Below are 27,046 nucleotides of genomic sequence, written 5' to 3' on the forward strand. Positions count from 1 at the left end.
GTTCTGAGACAGGATCAAGTCTGTGAAAGAACAGAGCTTTTTCAGAAATGGTGAGGAAATCAGTGTAACAGAGGGGGAGGGGGGGGGGGGGGGGGCACGGGGTCCAGAGTTTTAATAATGTAAATAACCATTCCTTGTTTTATTTTAAAAGCATTTTGGATGACACCTTCTCACATCAGGACCCATTTCTGTACTGAATGGAGTTTTATCATTCTCATGGCCATGTGAAACACTTCTACTCTTTCTTTTTTTTTCTCCGCAAAGTTCCATTAGCTCACTGGATCCGGCCTTGCGTGTCCAGAATGAAGCACATTAAAGAGATTTATAGGCAGTTAATTGGCTGTCCCTTTCTCAGTTAATGTTTAAACATACATTTTTTTTTTTTCTAAACGTTACATTATTGTAAAGTACAGCATTCACAAAAGATAATTTAGCAGGTTTTCTGTAAATTACCTATCAGATGAAAAGATGATTCCCAAACTTCATGAAAAGGCAGTTAATTTCTGAGTCTTATATTTAGGAAATCTTACCAAGTAAGAGTAATTAACACAGGTGAAAGAAAAGAAAGAAAGAAAGAAGAAAGAAAGAAAGAAAGAAAGAAAGAAAGAAAGGGAAACAGGTAGCTGAAGTCATTATTTATCTTTTAGATTGTTGTTTACAATTTGTGCAATATTTAAATTGATATGTCCACAAAATACCCCCAAATGATTTGCGCCTATATAATTATATTTTATATTTTATTGTTGTCTTTTTAATAACACATATTTATACATTCAAGCTTCCTTGAAAATCCTAAGCTTTATTAGTATTTTTACGGATACTCAATAAATAGTTGTTATGATGATGAAAAAGCATGAAGAGAAGGGAAAGTTCAAATGAAGTAGGATTTTGATTTGTTAAGGTTAGGCAGATGGTAAAGGTTGTTGATAATGTTTGTTGAGTCCGTGACTTAATGATGAAAGAGAAATGGTAACTCATCTTTATTGTAAAGGTCACATTCGCTGTTGGTAAAGAACATATTGCCCTGGCTTGCATTTTCCCTGCTGAGACATGACAGAATGCTATCTTTGTATATCCTTCAAGAAATGTTCCTTTATAAACATATATTTCAAGAAAATGCCCATTTGTTTCTCTACAGGTGGGATCATATGACACACAGCTTGTTTTTCCCCCTTTGAACAATGAACTGTGTATAATGAGAGTAATCACAATAGTTTGCATTATGGTTCCAGGCACGATGCTATAAACACTTGCCATGCAGTATTCTTTTTATGTCCACTGGCCATTGACGGATAAAGAAGCTAAGGAACAGAGAGGCTAAGAAATGTGCCCTAGGTCACACAGCTAGTGTGGGCCTGGGCTTACAACACAGGAGGCTGACTGCAGAGCCTGGATGTTCAGTCACTGTGTCTTCCTCACTGTGTCTTCCTCAGCAGCATCATGAGGATGATCTGTGTCCGCTCACAAAGCCCTGCTCGCTGTCTTTAATGTGCAGGCCTTACACGTTCCCCGCGGGCCTGTTCCAGCCGCCGGTCTCTGCACTCGTTGCGGGCTCTGGGAGAGCCCCAGGTACCCGCCTGGCAGCAGGCACCCGGCACCGTGGTCCCCCAGCGAGGAGGTGAACACCGCTGCTTCCTCGCTCTTGAGTGGGGTCGCTCTGAGGTGTGAGCTCTACCCTGACTCCGGGAGTGCCCGCTCTGGGGAGAGCTCGTGACCCACTGGTCATGTTACCGGAGTCGGGTTGTTGGGCCCAACAGTAGAAGCGAGGCTGGACCCCAAAACCAAAGGCACAGCCAAGGCTCTCTTGGGGCTGCAGCTTGAGTGAAAGGGACATAAAGCACCAACAGAGACTGGCTGGGATGGCCTCTGCGAGCAAAGAGAAGGCCCTGCCTGCAGGGAGAAAGTCCTGGCTCGGGTTCCCACTCCAGGATGCTAATGAGGCGGGGGGGGGGGGGAGTGCCTCGCCATGATTGGTTGGAAGGGCTTCATTCTGATTGGTTGGAAGGAGCTCATTCTGATTGGTCGCTATTGGCAGGCAACTCAGGCCGCTCAGTGCTTTTGGAGCAGAGTCTTCGGGTACGCGGAGTCTCTTGTAAATCCGGGTTGGGTGCAGGGCTGCGTCCTGGTTCTGCTCGGTAAGAGAAGTGGTTTACCAATAACTGCTAACTGGAGCACCGGGATGGCTCAGTCGGTTAAGCTTCCTACTTCCGCTCAGGTCATGATCTCAGGGCTTGTGAGGTCGAGCCCTGTATTGGGCTCTGCACGGGTTTTTCTCTCTGCCCCTCACCGACTGGTGCTTTCTTAAATAAATTAAATAAATAAATAAGTAAAAACTTAAAAAATAAATAAAAACTATAAATAAATAAATAAATAAATAAATAAATAAATAACAACTAACAGAAAGCGCCCCAGGTGCATGGTTTTCACCTGGGACTTGTTCCAATGGTCCCTAACTGTCTCAATGACTGGCTTGATTCCACACCCTGTTTTCCCATCTTCCCTTCTCTGTGTCACGTCCCTGCTTCCTTACCCTATCTCCTTCAAATCTGAAACAAACGGTTTGCATTGACTTCTTGCCCTATGCTTTGATTCTGAAGCACCCAGGCCAAGACAGGCTGCATAATGTTCCTTTTTTGAAGGTACCAAAGTCTATTCTATTGATCTCAGATGGGCGGATTTTTATAGGACTTCCAGTTTTTCTTACTATTGTAAATAATATTGTTGTGAATATTCTGGCATTATTGTCTTTAGATCAGGGCACCTGGGGCTCCTGCCTCCAAGACCTCTCCCATCGGTCCTGTGTCTGGGCCTGGCCAAGGCCAGCAGCATTGTCCAAGGTGGTACCCCACATGTAGACCAGGACTGGCTGGATCCCACAGTGTGTTTCTTCCTTTGAGGTTGTTAAAAATGATTAAAGAAGCCAGTTTAGGTGATAGAAACAAACTTTATTTAACACTTCATGAAGCGGGCAGTCTTCCTTCCCAAGGATCCAGAGAACTGCAAAATGGGGCAGAAGACAGGAAGCTTTTATGGGATGAAGAATAAGGAAAAGGAAGAACAATGGAAAAAGAATAGAAAGCAGGGAAATAAGTAGAGACCCTGAAGTTGGCTTGGGGTGTGGGGATTGGCTGACTGGAGGTAGTGGGTGTCTGGTCCACATGAGCATTTACAGGGACCCAAAAGTTATCTGCTTCCTTTTGCTGACGTGGAACCCGGGCAGGGCGAGCGGCTCCATCTTGGGCCTCGAAAGTTGTTCCAACAGGGTGCACTTGGATCCTTTATCCCCTGTGGGGCTTACCTCATGAGGAGCTCAGGGGTTCATGCTTATGGGCTGGTCTGGGACCACATGGCTGGACCCTGGTCCAGCCTTGCCAGCTTGTGGGATTCCGTTCATGGGATCGCCGGGTCAGCAGAATAGTGCTGACACAGATTTCAGGTGACTCACTTTTTAAATAGATGAGGCTCTCTAAAATATATTTTCTCCTGGTCCCCACACATCTGAGGGGAAGTCCTATATTCTTGTATGTGGCCCTACTCACACTTGGAGTTCAGCAGCAATAATTCAGAATTGCCCAGAGGTTTGAGATCTGATCTGAGCAGATATCTCCTGAAATCCATTCAGCTTTTCTCTCTGCATATCAAGACTTTCTTGTTCATTGAATGCATGAGCATGTTTGGTGGGGCAAGGGGCTACAACATGATTTTCCTTAAATCTGTGGAAAAATTTTAAGAAGCACAAGAAATTTCAGGTGAAAATCCTGACTTCAAGTGAATACTGAGAGTGTTTTCAAACTAATAAAATACAGCATGGGCTCTAAAATATTAGACAACATGGCTGAACACCTTGGACACCACAGTGCGTGGTGTTATACAGGCAGATCATCTTGCATCAGTGAAAACCTTGTTGTAAATTTCTCATTATAAAGCTTCTTTTTACCTAATGTAAAGGTATTGTCTTCAGATTGTAAAGTCAGTTTTTTAAAAAAACACATGGGCTGCTCTTCCTGCTCATGGGTTCTGTCCCCGTGCTTTAATAAAATCACCTTTCTGCACCAGTAAAAAAAAATGCAGTGCCTGGGTGGCTCAGTCGATTAAGTGTCTGACTTTGGCTCAGGTCATGATCTCATGGTTCATGAGTTCGATGAGTTCAAGCCCCATGTCGGGCTCTGCACTGACAGTGAGGAGCCTGCTTGGGATTCTCTCCCCCCACCCCGTTCCTCCCCTGCTTGCACTCTCTCTCTCAAAATCAATAATAAAAATTAAAAAAATGAATCTAAGATATTCTCTGCCCACATCAAATTATAGACAGAGATTGAATGATGAGGCTAGAAGTGTCACTTAGAAATTCTGATTTCAGATTCTTAAGTTCAAATAGCCTCACTGTTCTTGTACATTGGCTATTTTATAAGAAGTAAATAAGTTTGCATATAGAAAATCATTTTATATGTCATAAAGATGTAGTTGATAGAATTGCCTTTTTCAGAGTCCAAAGGTCACTTTCCTAACCATACAGGGCCCAGGTAGAATGTGTCCAAAGCGGCTGGGTGGTCAGGCTGGGAGCTTGGTGAAGGGATTTCCTAAGCCAAAGGCTGTGGTAGATGGTGGATGGGAGATTTAACTGGTGAGCAAATATCCCTGCCCTCATAGCGTTAATGTCTAACTGGAAAGGTGAACAATAAATGGATGGGCAAAGAGTTGAAAAATATGAAATGCTAAGAGGCCAAGAATGAAATGGACAGGCTAATGAGGGCGGCAGTGGACTGGAGATCCTCCTCGACTGGGCTAGGTGGGGGGGAGGGCTAGAGGGTCAAGGAAGGCTGCTAAGGAGGTGGTAGTTTAGGGGAGATCCAAGTCCTGTGGAAATGTAGAGAAGGAGCAGTCCAGAGGGAAAGCCAAGCCAAGGAAGAGCCGCAGGGCTGGCTGGGAAGTCATGAGTGTGGGGTGCCAGGTAATTAGGGCCATACCCTAGAAAGTCTGGAGGGAGTCCAAGGTTTACTTTACAGGCAGTGGGAAGGCAAGGAAGGTTTTTAAAAAGTGGGGCAGCGTCACGGTCTGATTTCTGTTTCCATGTCACTCTGGTTGTGCTGTGGAGAGAGGCATGGGGGAAGGGAAGAGGAAGCAAGAGAGCAATTTAGGAGCTCTCTGGTGGCAGACAGGGGGACTGTGAAGAAGTGAGTTCCAGATCTGTTTTGGAAGTGAAATGATAACCGTTAATCATAGATTCAGTGTAGGTGTGACAGAAAGAAGACTGTCAAGGATGACTCCAGGATTCTGGCTGGGATTTAATAAGGTAGTTGGGGAAGGTTGAAAGAGGATTGCATTTTGGAGGAAAGGCAAGAATTCCATTTCAGATTTTTTTGTTCTTTTAAGCCGGAGGTACCATTATATCCAAGAAGGTGTCAAGGAGGCATCTGGATATGCTCGTCCATCTGGAAGTTAAAGTTAGAAAAGTCTGTGCTGAGACATATAAGTGGGGCTATTCGAACCCATGATATTTACAATTTCAGTCCTAGGGAGAACCATGGGTGTAGGGACTATGGAGAGAGACAAGGGGGCCTGGGACAGAGAAGGGAGCAATATCACGGGGGTGGGGGGCAGCGCATGCGGTCCTCCAAGGTCAGTCTTCCTACTCCAGATCAAAGAGCTGTGAGCCTCACAACTGCTTCTAGTGGGCGGTGACTCAATGTCCATTCAGTGCATCAGGTCATCTAAATGCAATGGGGGACAGGCAACAAGGGAGAAGGTTTCTCATCTTTGTACTGGAAATGTTCCCACTGTGGGTTCAGGGGGAAGAGCTGAGCTCACAAAACATCTTCACCTAAAATAAGAGGCGACCTTTTCATTCATGGAAAGTCAGATTGTGTAAATATAAGTTGACATGGACAGCCTCCTTCCAAATTAAAAATAGATATTAGGTAAAAGAGGCTAAAAGAAGAAAGGTTTTTCACTAAAGGGGCAGAACAATCATTCACCATATGAAATTTTTAAAAAGATCTGGCAGATTTCTCTACTCTTAATTTGTGCCACTAACACAATGGTAATGAGACTTTGATTTCTTTTCTTGCTTTGTTTTGCAAGTTGCTTGCTTTGCTAAAAAGCTCAAGATTTATAACTGTCACTGACAGAATAAAAATAGTACAAGAACTGTGATTAGTTTGTGTGTGTGTGTGTGTACACATGGGATAATTAAAATGTATTGTATGGCTTAAATTCAGATAGAAAAAGGCAATGTTCCTCTTTCTTATTTTTGTAATTAATTGATCATTTGTGCTTTTATTGTTAGAATTTGCTCAAACTCTAATATTCCAGTCTTCTGTTAGCTCACGTGAACATGCGTTTGTGTTGGAAAATGCTACTTAAAAATCAGCCATCCCTCTGCCTTTTAAACCTTCCTTCTTAGGGTCAACCAGGACTCCCAGGGCCACAGGGTCCTATTGGACCCCTGGGACTGCCAGGACCCATTGGAATTCCAGGAGAGAAAGGGATGAGAGGTGACAGCGGCCCTCCTGGAGCAGCCGGTGACAAAGGTGATAAGGTAAGCCTTCTCTTAAGTGAGGGACTCTTACTAACCGCTTACTGGCACTACTGTGCCAGGTTTTTTTATAATCACAAATACTGTCTACTAGCACCTTATAATAAATTAAGTTTGAACTCCTCTTCCATAATCAGCCCTCATTCCCTGACTCCTTTCCAGAGGAGCATGCCTTTCTAGACTTCTCTATGCACTTAAATACCCGAGTGCACCCAATGAAGGGTTGTATTCTTTCATGGCTTTTTAAAAACGTAAATGACATATTTGTTGTGCTAAGCTTTTCTTTTTTGTACTCAGCCATATGGCTTACAGGTCATTCCTTATCAATTTGTGTAGATCAAACTTATTTTCTTAAAAATACTGCACAGTATGTCTTAATATAGATAAAACTATGGTTTATTCCCGGTTGATGTAAATTTGAGGTCCTGTCCCAACTTTGTGTCATGCTAGTGTGCAGAAACAATCCTGTAAATCGCCTACACTTGCATTTAATAGTTTATTTCTCTAGAATAGACAGACTCCGGGAAGTTGAATTTCCAGCTTATAGGGTATTGAACATTTTCTTTGAATTGATGGTGCTAAGTTGGCTTCCTAAGTACAAAAAGAAAAGTACAAAAGGTTGGTTTTTTAATTGTTGGCATTTAAATTCATTAATGCAAAAAAATAAGTGACAATGACTGCTAAGAGTCTTTTAAAAAATTATGTCATTATTTATGTTTTCAAGTAAATCCATATGTTAATCTAATGCTTTGATACCTCTTATATCTTTGTTTTGTTTTCTGGGATTTTAGGGTCCAACTGGTGTTCCTGGATTTCCAGGTTTGGATGGCATACCTGTACGTATCCCTAAATTTTCTCCATTTTTTTAAAAAAAGAGCTCATCAAAACCCTTAAAATCACATATATTTATATGGCAAACTCTTCTTTATTTTCTTTTGATAGTACAAGGAAAGGTGCTTGCATTCCAGTTTTGTGTGATAACTTTGGGACTAAAAGACTTTACTTGGAAAGTAAGGTTTTCAAACAGATTCGAGAAAAACATTCCACAATATAAGCTATATATACCTGCCATATTCTGGAAATAAATGTATACTCACAGTGCAAGTTTTTACTTGCTGGTTAGTTTTGACAGAAGTGGGCTTAAAACTCTCATTTCTAATATGGAAATGAAATGAAAGAAGGAAGAGTTATTTCAGAAGCTTTATAATCCATTAGAGAGTATTTGTAAAGATTTTAAGGAAGGTGATCTCCTAAATTTCTTAGAATATTCTAAACTAAATTAATTTCAACTGGGCTGTATTAAAATGTGTCTGTATATTTTTACTCTGCTACACAGTACTTGTGGGTGGGAAGGAAGTTTCTACAAATTAAATAACACGTGAGTCACAAATGCCTTAATTTGGGTACCCACATTGTGTAAACTTTGTGTTGCAGTATTCTTGCAGAAACACTTCACTTACAATCTTGTTTTTTTACAGGGGCACCCGGGGCCTCCTGGACCCAGAGGCAAGCCTGGCATGCATGGGTACAATGGTTCGAGAGGTGATCCAGGGCTCCCAGGAGAAAGAGGAGTTCCTGGCCCAAGAGGCCCCCCAGTAAGACCTCTCACAGCTCATCCTAAAGGGAATCTTAAGTGAAGGGCTCTACAGTGGGCACATGCTTGATGTGGAGCTAAAATTCGTGCCTGTTGAAACTGTGTGAAGCAGGGACTGTCTGTATAGGCCAATCAGATGCTCAGGGAAGACAGTTGCTGTAACTTACCGCAAAAGCCTGAAGTTTCTCCCACTGGAAGCGAGGTCAGGACTTTTCTAGGAGGGATTAACTTTGAGATCTGCATGTCCTTCGTAGGAGCTTGATAAATGATATGATTCTTATGTGGTTACCAAATTAAGATATATTAAGATATTCAGTAGGAAAACTTTGGGAAAAGAGAATACATTGAATTTTTTCATTCACTTTTTAAAAATACTCTACATAAACTTGCAGCTACCTACAGAAACCTTCTAAAAGGAAGATGTTCTGTTTTTAAAAGTTAATCTTACAAAGTTACAGAGGCCCTATTTTGAATATGACAACTAAAATGGATAAAATCAGTTGTTAAGAAACTATTCCTAGGGCCTAAATTATTAACTGACAATTGCAAAATTGTTTACTTGTAAGAAGTATATATTTGAATTATTATGTCTGAGGGAAAATGAAATTTTCCTGCTGAATAATTAGTAAATGGCTATGTATATTATTATATAATACATAGCCTATATATATTATATATTTATAAGATATATGTATAATATAAATATATTAGCAGATACTCTCTTTGGAGATTCTTTAATAGATCTTAACTGAATTTTGAATAAATATGTATGAGAACCTTAGGATGATAGCAATAATGAATAAATGTCCTCTAGTAAAACATGACCATAATGGTATTTTACTGGTGAGTAATATTTCATAAAAAAGGAAAATACTACAACGGTAATATGATTTTTCCCCCTCCTAAGTGAATATTTTATTTTCAGGGCCTTCCTGGGGAAAATGGAGAAAAAGGAAATTCTGTGTTCATTTTAGGTGCCATTAAAGGAATTCCGGTAAGTTTTATGATCATAGTGAGTTTAAAATATTATTTTTCCACTAAGTAAACCCATCCAGGAAACACCCGGACATATCTCTTTTGAAATGTCCCCAAGCACACTGTTTTTAATCATTACCCTGACTCTGTAGATGGCATCATACTTCTTGTGTGAAGACACTTAGCTTTAATTGCTCAGGCTATAAAATTCCAGTACCTCCCGATCGTTCTTGCAAAGTGCAGCAGAGACACTTATTTCCGGGTTTCTCAATCTTAGCACTGCTGGCATCTGGGGCCACATAACCATTCCTTGTGGGTGTTGACTGCGTGCATTCTAAGATGCTGAACGGCGTCTCTGGCCACTACCCATTAGATGCCAGAAGCATCCCTCCAACTAAATAATACCTCCAGATATTACCAAATGCGCCCTGGGAGGAAAGGTCACCCTAGTTGAGAAGCACTGATTTATTTGTAGTGAAAATATTGTAATGTTAATACCTGCTATCTGGTATAAAAGGAATCACTGCTCTTGAACTTGAAAATTATGGAAACTTTACAGCACTATCCTTGGTAAATTAAATGCTTTTGTGTTTCCATACACAATGATATACAAACTTTCAGAAATAAACTCTTGAATGACCATCTATATCTCTAATATGAGTACCATGCATGAGTTAAGCAGATCAGTAGATACAAGTCAAGAAGGAAAATACAGTTCATTTCCAAGACATGGTCATTTCTCTGAAGAATATTCTACAACATTTAGGTAAAACTTAAATTTCTTCTATCAGACCCTGAGTTTCATGCCACCCAGGATGGGCAACACCTGAATGCTGATTCCTTTAGTGAGGTCACATTATTCGTTTGTAGCCTCTGAGCCTATACACGGCAACAACTATGCTTTGTTTATAGCTTAAATGATATGTTAAGAAACTTAGCAGCAAGAGGAGGGTCACTGTAGGCACCAGGAAGGAATAAACTGATCCTTTCCTACCACTGTGATCTTGAGCAACCCCTCAAACTCTCTGAGCCTCATTTTCCTTTTCTTTGTGAAGGTAAATGAAATTACTGTCTGCCTTGCTGTCTTCTCAGCACTGATGATCTATTGTAATAATTAAAAAATTTTTTTTAATGTTTATTTATAAACATTTTTAATGTTTATAAATTTATAAACATTATAATGCAATGTTTATAAATTTATAAACATTTTTAATGTTTATTTATAAACGTTAATGTTTATTTATTAACAGAGAGAGAGAGCAGGGGAAGGGCAGAGAGAGACAGAGGGAGACACAGAATCCAGAGCAGGCTCCAGGCTCCGCGCTGTCAGCACAGACCCCGACGCGGGGCTGGAACCCATGAACTATGAGGTCATGACCCAAGCCGAATTCGGATGCTTAACCAACTGAGCCACCCAGGCGCCCTGAAACAATACTTTTAAGAGCCCATAGCCACTTCACAGCCATTTGGATGGTTATTTAAAAAATAAGAACAAAAACAAAAAGAAACCCTGAAGCGCCTGGGTGGCTCAGTTGATGAAGCATCCAACCTCGGCTTTGGTCATGAGCTCACGGTTCAGGAGTTCAAGCCCCACGTCGAGCTCTCTGCTGTCAACGCAGAGCCTGCTTTGGATCCTCTGTCCTCCCCTTTCCCCCCGTCCTTCTCTCACTCTTGAAAATAAGTAAAACATTAAAAAAACCCAGAAAATCTTAAGTGTTGACTATTATGGGGAGAAGTGGAACTCTTCTGTATGGCTGGTGGGAATGGAAAATGTGTAGCTGCTCTGGAAAGGGCTCCTCAAAAAATTGAAATGTAGAATTACCTTATGATCCAGCAATTGCATTTCCAGGTATATACCCAAGCGAAATGAAAGCAGGGACTCAAACAGGTACTTGTACACCCACCCTAGCAGCATTACTCATGACAGCCAGAAGGTGGAAGCAATCCAATGGCCCATCGTTGGACGAATGGATAAACGGAATGTGATCTCTACATACAATGCAGTATTATTCAGCCTTAAAAAGGACAGGAATTCTGACACATGCTACAAGGGGGAATGAACCCTGAGGTCATTAGGCTAAGTGAAATAAGCCAGTCATAAAAGGACAAACAATGTATGGTTCCACTTATAATGAGGTTCCTAGAGTAGTCAGATTCACAGAGACCAAGAGTAGAATGAATGGTGCCTGCCAGGAGCTGGGGGAGGGGAATGTATTGACCGGCTCCAGTTTCCATTGGGCAAGATGAAAAGTTCTAGAGATGATTACACAACAGTGTGAATATACTTAATGCCAAAGAACTGTACCCTTAAAATTGGCCAAAATGTTAACTGTTACCTTATGTATACTGTATAATATATTTTGCATTAAAAAAGCTGTATTCAAAAGAATATACCCTTTGCATTTTTAAAGTGTGTAGTCTCAGGGCAGAGCCACTAAGCTGTTGATCCACCAAGAGGCAGGTGTGAGAGAATTTCCACATGAATTCCCTTTCCATCCCTATAGGGTGATAAAAAGGAGCAGGGTGTCCATTATAAGAGGCAAGTTCTGGCAGTTAGACCAGAGACTGTTAAACTGTGATGAAATGGGACCATTGAGTTGAGAGTTAAGATTGTAAATGGAAAGATGAAAATCTCATCTTGACTCTGTGTCATCATGACTCCAGCAGTCTTTGTCTGGTTTTGGCTGAATCGAAGCACGATTCCAGGCCTGGGAATGGACACAGAAAGTTCCATGGGTGGAGCCCTCCACGGTTGTCTTGTCAACGCCGAAAAATTGAACAGGCTGCACAGAAAGTCCAAATAATTCCTGTGTGTTCTCCTCCCTTTGCATCACATGTGTTTGGGGAAAATGGTGCCTCTCTTCTAAAGCAATGCATCGTTACTATTGCAGGGTGACAGAGGGGACCCAGGACCACCTGGCTTGCCGGTAAGTCTCCCCAGCAGGCCGTTTGCTTCTATTGCTTCCCACACTGTTTGTATCCTAGCAGGACCGGCTGCAAAATTTGCAGAACCCACCGGGCAAAATGAGAGCTTAGATCCCCTGTTCAAAAATTATTAAGAATTTCATGGTGGTGACAGCGGAGTGTTCTATCAGGCATGTGCCCCTGTGTGACCATGCAGGTCCCAGGCCCATGAACTAACGGTCCTGGAGTCTCCACAAGCTGCTGCTTACCTTCATCTTCTGTTTTTTAGTGGTCATTTGGCCTTACTCAGGGGCGTACACTCACTTAATATTTGGGAAGGTACATGTCCCTCTAGACTACCCAAATAATACGTGTTGGTAGAAACGACTTTGCTTTGTACCATTCTGCCTGCTGAATTAGTAACTGTGTGTTGCATTTAATTTTTTGCCCCGTCTTTATCTTCCTGAAGTTTTTTTTTTTTAATTTTTCAAAATGTTTTTATTTATTTTTGAGACAGAGAGAGACAGAGCATGAGCAGGGGAGGGGCAGAGAGAAGGAGACACAGGATCCGAAACGGGCTCCAGGCTCCGAGCTGTCAGCACAGAGCCTGACGCGGGGCTCGAACTCACGGACTGTGAGATCATGACCTGAGCTGAAGTCAGACGCTTAACCGAGCCACCCAGGCGCCCCTATCTTCCTGAAGTTGTAAATCAATGATTGTATTGGTTTTTTGCAGTTAATCAATCAGTGTTCACAAGATTAAGATTGACAGCAATTATGCCTCTGAAGGATTAACCTCTTATTTTGCTTGGCAACTTTCGGCTGTAGACGGGCTTGCTTTCCCACATTACTTTCCTCATAACCCTTCAGGCTCAGCTCGACGTAATCAATGAGATACCTTCATGTTGCCGTTAACATAAATACCAGTTCATCTTCCTGGAGACAGGGATTTCTTGCGTGCTCGCAAATAATTTGACATGGGCAGAGTTGGTGGGAGAAGAGAGCCTCTCCCCACACTTCTAGGAATGCACAGCTGTAACCCTTCCTTGTGAATTTGTGTGGAATTATGCTATCACGTACATGGTGCAGAAAATTGTGACTGAATCACCTTAATCTTGAATCAGGGGCATTTCTATTCACATTGATCTGATAGGGTATGTCTTAAAAATATATTAAAGAGTATAAATACAGTCATAGTGTAATATTCATTGTTATTAGCTAATATGAATGTTTTAAAAAGCATCTTGACATATATCAGTTTTATAACATATATAGAATTTAGGAGTAGCTGGTAATAAGTTTTCTTTGTTCTTTACTTTTGCTATTGCAAGATTTATTTATAAACAAGTAGATTGATCTCTGGGTCTTAATTTAATCCTAAATGTAAGAGTTGGTCACACCTGCCAGACTATTGCTGTCATGTAGCTCTGTGCCCTTTTTTTTTTTTAACGTTTATTTCTTTTTGGGATAGAGAGAGAGAGAGACAGAGACAGAGATAGAGACAGAGCGTGAGCAGGGGAGGGGGCAGAGAGAGAGGGAGACACAGAATCCGAAGCAGGCTCCAGGCTCCGAGCTGTCAGCACAGAGCCTGATGCGGGGCTCGAGCTCACAAGCCACGAGATCATGACCTGAGCCAAAGTCCGACACTTAACCGACTGAGCCCCCCAGGTGCCCCACTCTGCGCCCTTTTAATGGCATGTCAGCTGCTGTGAAGATGCTCCTGCTATAGGGCAGATGTGTCCGGGACTGTGATTTCTTTGGAGGTTTTTAATCCACCTTGGATTACACGCAGCTCTTGCTGTGACCCATGATTTTGAATTTGAGTAACTAATGCACTGATTGTTCTCGTGTTTAGGGATCTAGGGGTGCAAGAGGACCAGCGGGCCCAATGGGACATCCAGGAGAGCCTGGGTTACCAGTAAGTACAGCACTGCTCATTCTAGCCCTTAGAAAACCCAGCCTGTATGTTTAAATTAAGCAAAAGCCAAAAAAAAAAAAAAAAAAGAAGCAAATTGAAACCTCGGGGGTGGGTAGGCACAGGTGGGTTGTTTGAGAAGTTACCACTTGATGAATCTGCATACGCCCCCCCCCCCCGCCCCGCCCACCAAGTGTGAGTTTGTCTTGAAGCCTTGAAGCAAGGGTTCTCCAGGGAAACAAGCCATGGGAGGAAACAGCCAGGAGGGGGAGACCAGCAGCATGTTTTAAAGTTCAGGGTTTCCTAAAGAGGATCTTGAGACAACCCAGCGCGGACCCATTGTGATTTCTGTGACTGATACTTGATTTGTGCCTTTTTGCCCTTGATTTAGGGTGCTCCGGGCCATCCTGGGAGACCAGGCTTGAAGGTGGGTGGTCATGAGTAAGATGCTACAAATGGAGACTGTCCGTGTATAACGAGATTAGTGACCACGAGATTTGTCAGAATTATGTCTTTCCCTTATTAGACTTCCCCAAATATTTAATAAACTTCACTTAATTGCTTAACCAGAAATCTTACTTGCTTGTAATTACCTTTTAAATATTCAAAAGCAATTACCTTTTTTTTTTTTTTTTTTTCCTTTTCTTTCCCAGGGTAATCCTGGCGTGGGAGTGAAGGGGCAAATGGGAGAACCGGTAAGAATCCCCTTTTGCGCGGAGGAGCAGACGTTAAAATGTATGTGCTGCCGGGGCGGCGGGGAGGGGGAGGCTGTTCTGATTGTCACTTAAATCGTGTTCATTATCCAGTTATCGTGTTCACTGCCCAGTTTTATGGCTGAGATGCTGTTTTTGCTGAATTATTATGGCACCGTTACCCTTGACTGTAAAATGACAGTCCTGAGAAAATTTGCCACTAAATTCAAGTTAATGTATATGACACATTTTACCCCAGCAAAAAGAGATTGAACATTTCTGATAATTTAGTATATCCAGCGTAATGGTTTGTTTAATTACGGTATTGCTTGGCTTAATTTCACAAATTTCCTCAGAATCCTAAACTCTACACATAAATAAAAACATAAACACCTGGAACCAAAAGCATTTAGCGACACAGTCTCCCACTCTCTGCTGCCTCACACCTATGCTCACTGTCCCTCACCCCTTCCTCCCTCACATCCACAGTCCTTTCTCCTGAGGCATGAAACTCAGCAAAGATTAGCTTTAGAAAGGTATTTTAAGGTGGCAGCTCATCTGGAAACAATCTGAATGTCTAACAGTTGGTAAGTGGCTCGTGCCACAACTGTGGGCAAATAGATATTGAGCGTCTACTCTGCCAGGCTAAGATCAGTGCTGGATATGGGGATTTTTAGCAAGACTGACTTGATCCCCACTCTCATGGAGTCCCAGTGTGGTTGGGTAAGTTATGGTGCAGGTATTTAGCAAAACAACTCTATTGCCCAAAATACACTGGAAGACTTCATGATGTGCAGACATGCCTATGACATAATGTGGATCAGAAAGTACAGGTTACTAAAGTATAAGGTCAATTAAAACAACACAACAGGGGCACCTGGGTGGCTCAGTCAAGTGTCCGACTTTGGCTCAAGTCATGATCTCACAGTTCGTGGGTTCCAGCCCCGCGTCGGGCTCTGTGCTGACAGTTCGGAGCCTAGAAACTGCTTCGGATTCTTTGTCTCCCTCTCTCTCTGCCCCTCCTGGACTCACACTCTGTGTCTTTCTCTCTCTCTCTGTCTTAAAAATAAATAAACATTACAAGAATAAGCATGGTTATATTTACCAAAGCATGTTACTCCCTCGCTTATGTATTGTTTATGCATTTGTTTAATCATTTATGCACATAACATAAATGCTTCAGAGCAGCGGCTGTAACAACACCATCAAATATTAGGGTACATCAAAAAAAAATAAGCCTAGGTCCCTAACCTGGTTCTTCTGTAGTTTCCAGTTATAGGTAGGGATTGAATTATTGGCTCTATTATTTCATTTAAATTGGAAATAGTATTCTTCTTCCCCAAATCCCACTTAACAAAAACATTAATGGCTTAAAAATTATATATTTGAGAATCTTTGTTCCACTCGGCGTAGTAAGTACTAAGCATTTTCTGTGCATTGTCTGTTTAATAAAGTAATAATACTTTGAAGTAGACAGTGTTATAACTAACCCCCAGTTCACGGAGAAGGAAGGTGAGATTCAGAGGAATCAAGGAAACAAAGGCTAGCTAGGAGAGATTTTTAAGGAACTTGTCCAAAATGACAGTCAGTATGGGCCTAGTTTGCAAACACAGGTGACCAGCTCTGTCATCTGCTCTTAAGTATATCTAAGTGCAGAATGAATAGAAATATTCAGATAAGTAAAAAAACAACAACAACAACAACAACAAAAAAAACAATTATCTGCTAATTAAGGGTGAGAATTTTTGGTTGTATCATGGCAAACCCAGTTCAGGGGACATTTTATTCCCAAGAGAATAACATTTCTAATGACATAAATGACAACTTTTGGTTAACTATTCTATACAGAGAGCTTAAACATACCGAAAACAAATTAGAAATAACCAAAATCTAACTAGAGTAGGATGGCTTAATAAATGATAGTATAGTCTTACGGTAGATTATTGTGTAGGCACTAAAAATCAGGTTTTTGAAGAATTTGTAGTATAATTGGAAAATGTGCAAAAAATAGTATTATAAAGGAAAAATACAAAACTCTTAAAACTTGAAACTGTAACAAAATATAAAAGTATAAACCATAGTGTGTATTTTAAATTATGTTTATATATTCTGTATAGCATTCTGATTATCTTTTAAATTGTATTTAACACATCATTTGATCACATACATGTGTGTACATAGGTACATTATCCAAGGTATGTGTACAGATACAGACTCATAAGCACACACACCACAAAGAACAATACCAAAGTTTTCATAGAGATCTCTGATGATAGGATTATGAATCGCTTATATTTTTAAATTTAATTTTTTTAATTTTAATTTTAATTTTAAGTTTTCTTTTTATTTTAAGTAGGCTCCATGCCTAGCATGGAGCCCAATGGAGGGCTTGAACTCACGAACCTGAGATCAAGACCTGGGCTGAGATCGAGAGTTGGACGCTCAGTTGACTGAGCCCCCCCAGGTGCCCCTAGTTTGTTTTTGTTTTTGTTTCTGTTTCTGTTTTTTAATTTTATTTCTAACGATCAGTATTATTACTGGTGAAAAACAATAAATACTTTAAGTTGCATGATGTATTTGCCATGATTTTTGTTTTAAACTCATGACACACAGGACTGTATGCATTATATGACAATACATGGGTGAAATTCTTCTTTGTTTCAAATTATATTTCAAAATAAAGTTAATATGAAATTCCTGTTATCTTCCTTTTTTTTTTAAGGGTGAAGTTGGCCAGCAAGGTTCTCCTGGACCCACCTTATTGGTACAGCCACCTGATTCTTGTCTGTATAAAGGAGAAAAGGTAATTCCCAATCCATATGTTGCCTTGATAAAGTAGTCACAGCCAGCATTTTCTGAACATGTACCTGTGCCAACAAAGTGCTGAGTGCCTCCAGGAATCAGGGCATCAATCCCAGAGCAACCTTAGCAGATGAGTACTGTCATTAGCCCCATTGTACAGACTTGGAAAATGAGGCTTGGGAAAGTTACCTGTGTTCTCAAGTTTATTCAATTGCTGCATCACAGACCTAGTGCAGGCTGCTAAATTGTGACATGTCCTCTAGAATATAGTGCCCCATTGATACTGTCTTTGGTATATGGGCCGAAGGGGCCACTGGAAGTCCAGTTGTCCTTGAGATGTTACATATGGGCTTGACGTTTTGATCATTGAGAAGGTAACAGGTATGTAGAAGTGGACACGTAATAGAAGTTTGGCAAACATCACTTCCCCTGTCAGCCTGCGATACTTACTGATGTTACACTCGCCACCCCCAGATTCTGTTGTCAGTTTTCAGTTACTGGGTTAACTTTCACTACCTTGCTCAAATTAGCCACTCCTCTCAATGGCTCCACTCCCAGCTTGCACCTGCTGCTCTGGTTCCATGGTGGTCACGTCCCCTGTGCCCCACGACACGACACCTCTCACACAGAGCTGGTCTGAATAGTGTCGGGTTTAGAAGCGCTCCTGGACCTTAGTTGCTATTGAGCAACAGTTGAAGAGTAATCCTTTATTTTGAAAATTAGTAAAATGATTGTTGAAAGGGGTAAGTTCTGAAAAAGATGGAATTCAGTATGTTAAATAATAAGAATAAACCAGATAAATATTCATTGTGATTTTTAGGGCATAAAAGGAATGCCTGGTGTAACTGGACCTCCAGGACCACCAGGACCCAAGGTAATTTATTGAAATACCTTTTTTTTTATTTGTATGGTATGCTATATTAATGAAAAAAAATGTTTTGCATGGATCTTTATCATTGCTTTAAATGCTAATGTATGTTAATAGAAGTTTTCACTATTTTATCATAATCCTGTGGGGCATCTATTCTAAAGTACTTGTTTCCTTTAAGCTGCCGGCAGTAATTTTTAAATCTCATTTTGTTTCTGAATGCCATGTTGCTGAGATATGGCTGCTCGAATGCCTCTGAATGTTGTCATCTCTTTAAGGGAAAACCTGGATTTGGGGCCAAAGGAGAGAAGGGTGTTCCTGGGTTCTCAGGACCGCGGGTAAGGCTGGTTCACGCCATCCCTGCTGCCCCGAACGTCAGCGAGTTGGCTTTCTCTCTCCTATTTTTACAAAACTAGATCAGCATTTCTAAGAACTCAAAGTGGAGGTTTTCTCAAACAGGAACAATATATTTTGGATACAAATGATGCAATAGCGACATGTTCAACAAAACGTCCCTTCTGTTGACATCATTTAGATAAACCAGGCGAGCAGAAGGTAGAATTGGTGGGTAGGAACAGGATTGTGGCATTTCCTGCGTAGTTCAGTGTCAGTGCAGTAGCAGTTTGGAATCGTTCATTTAAGCCTATTTGACAAAAGAGGGTACTGATCTATGGGCAGTAGCTACAAAAAAATACAGCATCAGGCCTCAACCATGCCACCAATGGGATGGATCGTCACTGATAGAGTCACTATAGAGGCCAGACCCCCTATGGGCAGGGGCATTGAGTTTATCTGGCTCCAGATTCCGTAGTTAAGGGGCAACGTTGGCTTCCATGATAATTTTTATTGCTGATAATGCACAGAGTACCTGTTAATCTCCAGACAAATTATATTGCAACGATTCCAAAAATATTTAGCCCAGTGCAATCATTAGACTAAGTAAGTGAAAACACAAGAACAACAACAACAACAGTATGTTCTTAATTTAAAACACTGGCAAGGACATGCATTTTTAAAGTAAACTAAAAAATCAGTTAAAATAGCTGATGTTATAAAGAAGCAGTCTGTTTTATACATATTTCCTTTCATTCAGCTGCCTTTAGAGCCAAGATTCAATATCCAGAAGGCAGTTTCCTAAGGTGAAAAATAATGCATTGAACTGGTTCGAGCACTTTGATTTAATTCTGCTTGTGTTGATTTTTGTGAATTTATTAGGGTGATCCTGGTTCCTATGGGTTGCCAGGCTTTCCAGGATTAAAGGTAAATGTACACGATTATAAAGATGATAAGTATATTTTCATTCATAAGTACAATTCAGTGTCATTCAGAAGTCGTACTAGGGCATGCAAGTATGCACACAGTAACTGGAAAAGGAGACACGTTTATTTTATGAATTGCATGATCTAGCTGTAAGTGCAAAAAAACTAACACACAAAACTGTCTGAAGCAATCCAAAAATAGTGTTAAGACTTTGCACAGAATCTCAGTGAGCGTGTGTCGTTCAAATTAAACAAGAGTGAGACAATTTGTCACCCAGTCACGTTTTTTTAAAAAAGGAATGTTTGTGTTTCTTTGTAGGGGGAACAAGGACTGTTTGGAGATCCTGGATCATTTGGATTTCTTGGCCCAAAGGTAAAAAAATAAAAGGCTTATTTGAGTATAGCCTGATAAAATTCTATATCCCTTATGTTAACTAATTTATTTTTAAAAATATTTGAAAGAATCCTTGAGAAACAGAAGTTTGGAAAGCAACAGAGTTAATTTTGTACATATTATCTCAATGCATGTTGTAAATGTTTATATTTTACATTTGAGAAATCAACCTTTTGAACGTGAATAGTAATGAAAGTTTCAAAAATTCCATGGGGATCAGCTAGTATCCCAATTAAAATCAGAGGAAGTTGTGGAGAACTCTCTGTGGGGCCACCTAAATAAGGCCACCTAAAATAAGGTGTAGATTCAGATTTTGTAGGTGAATAGACTATTTATACCAGACTGCCAAGCTCAATGTGAATGCTCATAGTATTTCTAAGAAACTTCCTGGTTTCAGAAGTATCTAGTTTATGGGCATGAAAAAACTTTTTGAGGTTTTTTTTTTTCTTTTGTGAGAATTTTGCCAGGTGATCCTTTACTTCTGCTTGTAGGTGGAGGTCGGATGCTTTTGTTATTCCCAGATCTCTATGAACCATTCTTTTTTTTCTGGTCAGCCTATAATCTTTATTTCTCAAACGAATGCACCCTTGGTCCTTCTAATATTTAATTACAGGCAACATGAGAAAAATATTAATATTTCTAAGAAAAGTGTCTGAATGAATGATTTCAGGGGGACCCTGGAGATCGCGGGTACCCAGGACCACCCGGTGTGTTGGTAACTCCATCTCTTCCGCTCAAAGGTTTGTGTCTAGCTTGGTCCCGCCATAAATTATTAGGAAATGGGACTTGGGTGGCCCTGACGGAAGAGTCTGGCCCAGGATTTGTGTATTTTGCATGCTTGACATGCTAAATACATTGATTTTAGCAAGAATATGTAATTTACAAGTGCAGGTCGATAAGTGCATCTGGACCATCTCTGTTGGCATAAGACTCCAAATGTTATTTTTTTTAGCATGTAAGCTGTATGCAGAGATTTTTGTTAAGTCACCCTTCTAATTTTAATTGCTAAAAAATGTTTCCAAACCATCTAAGACCTACCAAGATGCTGCCTCCAAGAAAGTGACCCAAGTCAGTGTGAAAGACAGTGCCGCTCAAGGTTCACGTCTCTGCAGAGAAGGGATCTAAGATCCTGCATTTTTTAAAAAGTTTGTTTATTTATTTATTAAAAAAAATTTTTTTTAACGTTTATTTATTTTTGAGACAGAGAGAGACAGAGCATGAACGGGAGAGGGTCAGAGAGAGAGGGAGACGCAGAATCTGAAACAGGCTTCAGGCTCTAAGCTGTCAGCACAGAGCCTGACGCGGGGCTCGAACTCACGGACCGCGAGATCATGACCTGAGCCGAAGTCGGCCGCTTAACCGACTGAGCCACCCAGGCGCCCCGAAAAAAAAGTTTATTTATTTATTTTGAGAGAGAGAGCGAGCTTGAGCACAAGCGCGAGTGGGGGGAGGGGCAGAGAGAGATGGAGGGAGAGAATCCCAAGCAGGCAGACACGATCAGCATGGAGCCCGAAGCAGGGCTCGATCTCATGAATGGTGAGATCATGACCTGAACCAAAATCAAGAGTCGGATGCTCAACCGACTGAGCCCCTCAAGCGCCCCTTAAGATCCTGCATTTCTAACTGTGGCAAGAAACTGCAAGAACAATCTCTTAGTTGTACTCAACCAAGCCTCACAAGAAGTAATTGTGTGTGAATTTTAAGATGTATATATATGTTTATTACACTGACACGGGTTGTTGTTTTGGGCAGGCCCTCCAGGGGATCCGGGGCGCCCTGGCCGCTATGGAGAAACGGGGTCTGTTGGACCGCCTGGTCCCCCTGGTCCCTCAGGACCACCAGGGGAAACCTGTGCAGGTAGAAATCCACTGGCCTTTCTGTGCCAGATTTCCTACATCTTCTTCCTCCTTGGAGGTTCTCAACTCTAGCTGATACTGATGTCAACTGGGAGCGGTTCAACTGGTGGCTGACCCCACCCAGATCAAGAATGTTGGGCATTCTGGAGCATGGACCTAGACATCTGCTGCTACCAAAGCACCTCTTACTTCTATGTGTAGAGCACGGCTTAAGAACCACTGAACTCAAGCCAATTAATGGCTTACTTGTAAGAAATCCAGATCCCTCAGCTGTACCTCAGAAATACTGAGTCAGCATCTCAGGGGTGTGGTGAGGAATCTGTGGGTATAAGAGGCGTCCCGCAAGTTGTCAGAGGCAGATAAGATTTGGAAACTGGTGCCAGGCTCAGAGTGTTTCTTCAGGTCTTTCCATCCTCTTGGAAAGGCTCTCCCTGTTGACATCTATTCGTGAAAATTGAGTTCCTCTTCGTGAAAGATGGAAACACAAATTATGAATTAAAAGATAAAACTGTGATTCAGCCTTCATTTAAAAAACAAAACCAAAACAACAGTCCTCACCTCCCCCCAAAATCAGTACCCCTCCAAAACAAAACGAAAGAAAACAAAACCTTACAGCTCATGGTAATCAAGTTGCAGAAGTGCCTGGGAAAGAATCCTATTGATATAGGACTTTGAACTCCTTCAAGTGCTGTGCTGGCTAATATTCCCAAGTAAGATTAGGAATAGAAGTGTAGAGGAGATTTGCATTCTGGGAACTCAGGAGAACTTATTAAATGTGCGAGGAGAAAGTCTTGAATAGACGTAATTTTATCCAGTCTGTGTCTCTTGTTATATTTACTGAGGAGTGAAAAGTTTCCTGCCATTCATCTGTTAACTACAAAGTTCTTTAATTTTCTATGAATCTAGCTTCCACTTTGTAGGATCTGATAACTGACCACAAAGGTGGCAAAGTTTAGTTTATTTAATCTGTAGATACCGTAGCCTTGGCTTCATTGACCCAAGGCTATCTAAGTTGTGTAGACAGTACTCAGTTTGTCAGGAATCATTAGCCTCTGGTATTAGATTTCTTCTTTTGGGCATATTTATAATAAAATAGTGGATCTAGCAGATTGAAATCAAAACCCAATGGGAGTAAGCAACACATATCTCTAGCAGATTGAAAGCTGAATATAACAGAAAGGCTCTTAATTCCACAAGATTTTTTTTTAAAGAATTAACCCAATGGCTTTCAAGTCTTGACTACAATCTATTATAAAAAAATATATTTAGTATTACATTGCATTTGCATTACATTGCACACATATATGTATCCACATATACATATGATTGAAACACAAATTTCATAAAAGAATACCTTTTGAGGTATGATGTATTCTATTTTCTATGCCACTCTTTTGTTTTGAAAAAAAAATTTTAATGCTGGCCACAACTGAATTGATTTCATGGCTGCTCAAGGTGCTATATTCCATATACCGTAGCCCATTTTCCCTGTTGGAAAGTGGTCGAGCATTTTCCATAGACTGGGACAAGACACCAGGTAGCATCCAGGTGCATCCAGTGACTGTGGAGGTTTGGAGACAAGTCTTAGGAATGACATGAAGACAAGGTGACAGCCAAGTCAACAGGAACACCTTTCATTTAAATACACCAATATTCATAGCCTTTGCTATACTTATTTTACAATCATCTAAAATATTTACCATGAGATAAGTAGGGTTTTGGAGTCAGACACCTGTGACTGAATCCCAGCCGTGCCACTCAGTGTAGTATGCTGAAATAGTTACGTGTTTACACTATGGACTAAAAACATTCCAGGTTCTACCACATACAAGTGGTGTGGTCTTAAGCATTTATGAAACCTCTCTGTGCCTCAGTTTTCTCCTCTTTAGAGTGCAGTTCTTGTTAGGGTTGAAGGAAGCAATATGTAAACAGTTCTTAGAATGCCATTAGCCATGTTAGCTATTATTGGTCTAAATTTCTGTGCCTTATCTATAAGGTACAAACTTTGCAAGATTGTTTCAAGAGTAAGGCTAATGTTTGAAAATATATGCAAAGCCCCAGCATATATGCACACTGTAATGAATGCCATTAATTTAGTTAGCATGCTACTTACTGATTACTGACAGCGTTTCTGTTGTCTGTTGCTGAATGAATTACCCAAAACCTAGTGGCTTAAAACAACAATCATCCTATTACCCCTCGCTGTCGTTCAAGAATTCAGGAAGGGCTAAGCTGAGCAATTCTAGATTGGGATGTTCATCACCATTATGTGGCTGCAACGGACACATGAGGACTGGCTGGGCATCTCTGTCCTCTTTCTTTTGTTTAGTCTCATGGCCTCTCTGTCTGGCTCTGTACTTATTTAGGCTTCCGTAGAGCATGGTGGCTTCAGAGCAGTGATATTGCTTCTATGGTGGCTCAGGACTCCAATCCCAAGCATTTCAGCTCACAAGGCAGAAGCTGAATCATCTTTAATGACGTAACCATCGTCTTTGTACATGGCATCACTCCTGCTGTACTTTGTTAGTCCAAATAATCACAAAATCCCATCACATTCAAGGAGAGGGGAACCAAGAGTGTGAGGGATGAGAGCTACCATGGCAGCCATCTTTGGAAACTATAATCTTCCACAGAGAGATTCATGCTCAGAAAGAAGATGCTTCTCACAGGAAGCCTTCCTGCTGTCTTTAGCCAAAGCCCCCAGTGAGAGGGTCAGATGTCACAAGAAAGCAGGATTTAGCTTTTACTCACTTTGACCCCTGAACACACTGAACATTTCAACATTCATGGAGCGTGTGTAATTACATGTGGCTGGAGAGAGAGAGATTGGGTTCTAATACGGCACCTCTATGCCTCTCCCCAACCTACCTTGCTATGAAAGGTATGGTATTCTATATCTTAACGGAGATGATATGTGAGTCCATATTTTTATTTGCTACATGTGCTAATATGTTCATCCAGATTGTTTTTAACCAAATTATCAAAGTGGAAAGATTGAAAAAATAATAATTTTAATTAAATAATATGTGTATTTTCCTCCAATAACCCTAAATAATAGGGAAAAAGTAAGAAAATCCGATTCCTCAATATTTCCACTTGTGGGCTTATTTCAAAGAAGGTGAGGTATTCTTATGGCTGGGAAATCAAGTTAATTTTGAAATACATTTTTTTCCTTTAAAAATTTTTACAGTCTAAGGAAGAATGTACGGATTTTGATTTCTTCTTAAAAAAAAAAAAAGTTTGTTTACTCTGAGAGATACATGTGGTTTTCATTCTCAATTTCTCTTGGAGGCATGATGGGACCCCCTGGGCCAGGAGGGTTTCCTGGTCATCCGGGATTTCCAGGGGCAGCCGGTATCCCCGGGAGAGCTGATTCCACTCCAGGGAAACCAGGGAGCCCGGGACCCCCTGGGTTGCCTGGAGCTCCAGGACTGCAGGGCCCTCCAGGATCAGATGGTAAAGTGCTCCTCATTCACGTTCACTGGCATTTATGTTGCATGTGATATCTGCAGTGTCATTCAGAAAATGTGACTTTCTAAATATTTTTTAGCATTATCCATTATGTTATGAGCCAAGTTAGTATTATTAATAATACAAAAAAGTAGACTGATGTTGGAGATCACATCAGCTAAAGCATACAGTTGAGGATTTAAGTGTGAATGATAGAGTTTTGTAAATTACTACAATTTCTATTTTTTCAATGTCGTTTTAATTTTTATCAGAGTTATATAAATAGAGGTGGTGTAAGAGACAGTTCTATGAAGGCTGTTGTGAAGAATTGCCATCCTAGCCAACCCCTTCTTCTGTTCCTTCCTCCCCAGGGGCAATTATCTTTGCACAAGTCATTGGAATCTTTTTTTATTTGCCTTTCTAGTGCCCTTCAATGTGCTTGTATTACCCTTTCTTTCTTTCTTTCTTTCTTTCTTTCTTTCTTTCTTTCTTTCTTTCGATGTTTATTTTTTTGGTGAGATGAGGGGCAGAGAGAGAGGGAGACACAGAATCTGAATCAGGCTCCAGGCTTCCACCTATCAGTACAGAGCCCAAGGGTGGATCGTGACCTGAGCCATAGTGGAGGCTTAACTGGCTGAACCATCCAGGCACCACCTTGTATTGCAATTTCTTAATTCTTGACTTTGAGACTTATCTTTTCACTTCCTTCCATAGAAGATGAAATTAGCTCTCGTTCAGTCCCTCCCCACCGCACATATGCACATTTTCTACTCCCAAAGCCTATTCAACATAGTTATTATCTTAGTTTTGACTACATAAAAATATTCAGTATTTACACTGAATGGTTACATAAATGCTGTTCACCAGGTCTGCCATCCAAAAATGTATGTTACTACTTTTCTAGTGTACCATTTTGTTAAGAGTAGTCTTGGTTTTTTGTGTGTGTTTGCTTGCTTTTCAATATGCCTACTGTGAATTTAACCTCAAACCATCTAGAATTGTATAAATTTCCATTCTAACTCATGAAATATTTTATCAGTATTATCTCTTTGAATAAATCTCTCCTGGAGCTTTTTAACCTGTTCAAATTAGGTCAGGTTGCAATTTTAAGCCATCTCAGACACTGTCTTGAAATCTTCCTTTACCAGGAATTCTTTTTCTCTTTGTCTCTGTCTGTTTATGTTTCCCTCTGTCTCTGTTTCTCCCTCTCTCTGGGTGCCCTTGTTACCTACAACTCACGTATTTCTACCATACTTCTATTTCATATATCCATCATCATACGTCCTGAAAAAAGTATACTTTATCTGTCTGAAAATGCCTTTATTCTACTGTGGAATTTGGTTGATAATTTGGCTGAATATAAAATTCTAGAATGGAAATACATTTTTCTAGGCATTGTCCATTGTTTTCTAGAATTGAAGAAGTCCAATGACATTTAGGTTCTTGATCCTTTGTTTGAAATCTGTTTTCTGCTCTGAAATCTTACAGAATTTTTCTTTTTTCTCCAATGACCTTCAATTTCACAACGACTTGCCTCTGTGTGGGCACATCTGCATTTATTCGTAGGCGCTCAGTGAGCAAGTTCTTGCCAACACAAATCCTCCATTTCTGGAAAAATTTCTTGAAGTGTTTCTCTGAAGATACTTTCTCCTCCATTCCCCCCCCCCCCCGTTTTCTCCTTCTGAATTCTACATATTTGCCTATTAGTGAATCCACTATATATGTTTCTTTATTACTTTTCACCTTCTTATTTTTCTGTAACACTTTCTTGTAGACTTCCTGAACTCCACTTTACATCTCTGCTT

The 27,046-nt window shown here is 40.7% G+C and overlaps 1 protein-coding gene across 1 annotated transcript in view; it reads left to right on the forward strand.

Annotated features, from left to right (window-relative positions):
* COL4A4 (collagen type IV alpha 4 chain) overlaps positions 1–27,046 on the forward strand; it is a 131,725-nt gene that overhangs the window by 39,178 nt on the left and 65,501 nt on the right. Inside the window, exons 6-21 of the mRNA XM_049614794.1 lie at positions 6,401–6,535; positions 7,324–7,368; positions 8,011–8,127; positions 9,052–9,120; positions 11,993–12,028; positions 13,861–13,923; positions 14,312–14,347; positions 14,574–14,615; positions 17,335–17,415; positions 18,235–18,288; positions 18,561–18,620; positions 19,498–19,542; positions 19,861–19,914; positions 20,606–20,675; positions 21,688–21,792; positions 25,083–25,247. Coding sequence (XP_049470751.1) covers positions 6,401–6,535; positions 7,324–7,368; positions 8,011–8,127; positions 9,052–9,120; positions 11,993–12,028; positions 13,861–13,923; positions 14,312–14,347; positions 14,574–14,615; positions 17,335–17,415; positions 18,235–18,288; positions 18,561–18,620; positions 19,498–19,542; positions 19,861–19,914; positions 20,606–20,675; positions 21,688–21,792; positions 25,083–25,247 — 1,177 coding nt within the window. The remainder of the gene's footprint in view (positions 1–6,400; positions 6,536–7,323; positions 7,369–8,010; positions 8,128–9,051; positions 9,121–11,992; positions 12,029–13,860; positions 13,924–14,311; positions 14,348–14,573; positions 14,616–17,334; positions 17,416–18,234; positions 18,289–18,560; positions 18,621–19,497; positions 19,543–19,860; positions 19,915–20,605; positions 20,676–21,687; positions 21,793–25,082; positions 25,248–27,046) is intronic.

The sequence above is a fragment of the Panthera uncia genome, assembly GCF_023721935.1.
Source record: "Panthera uncia isolate 11264 chromosome C1 unlocalized genomic scaffold, Puncia_PCG_1.0 HiC_scaffold_3, whole genome shotgun sequence".
In the NCBI taxonomy this organism is placed as follows: Eukaryota; Metazoa; Chordata; class Mammalia; order Carnivora; family Felidae; genus Panthera; species Panthera uncia.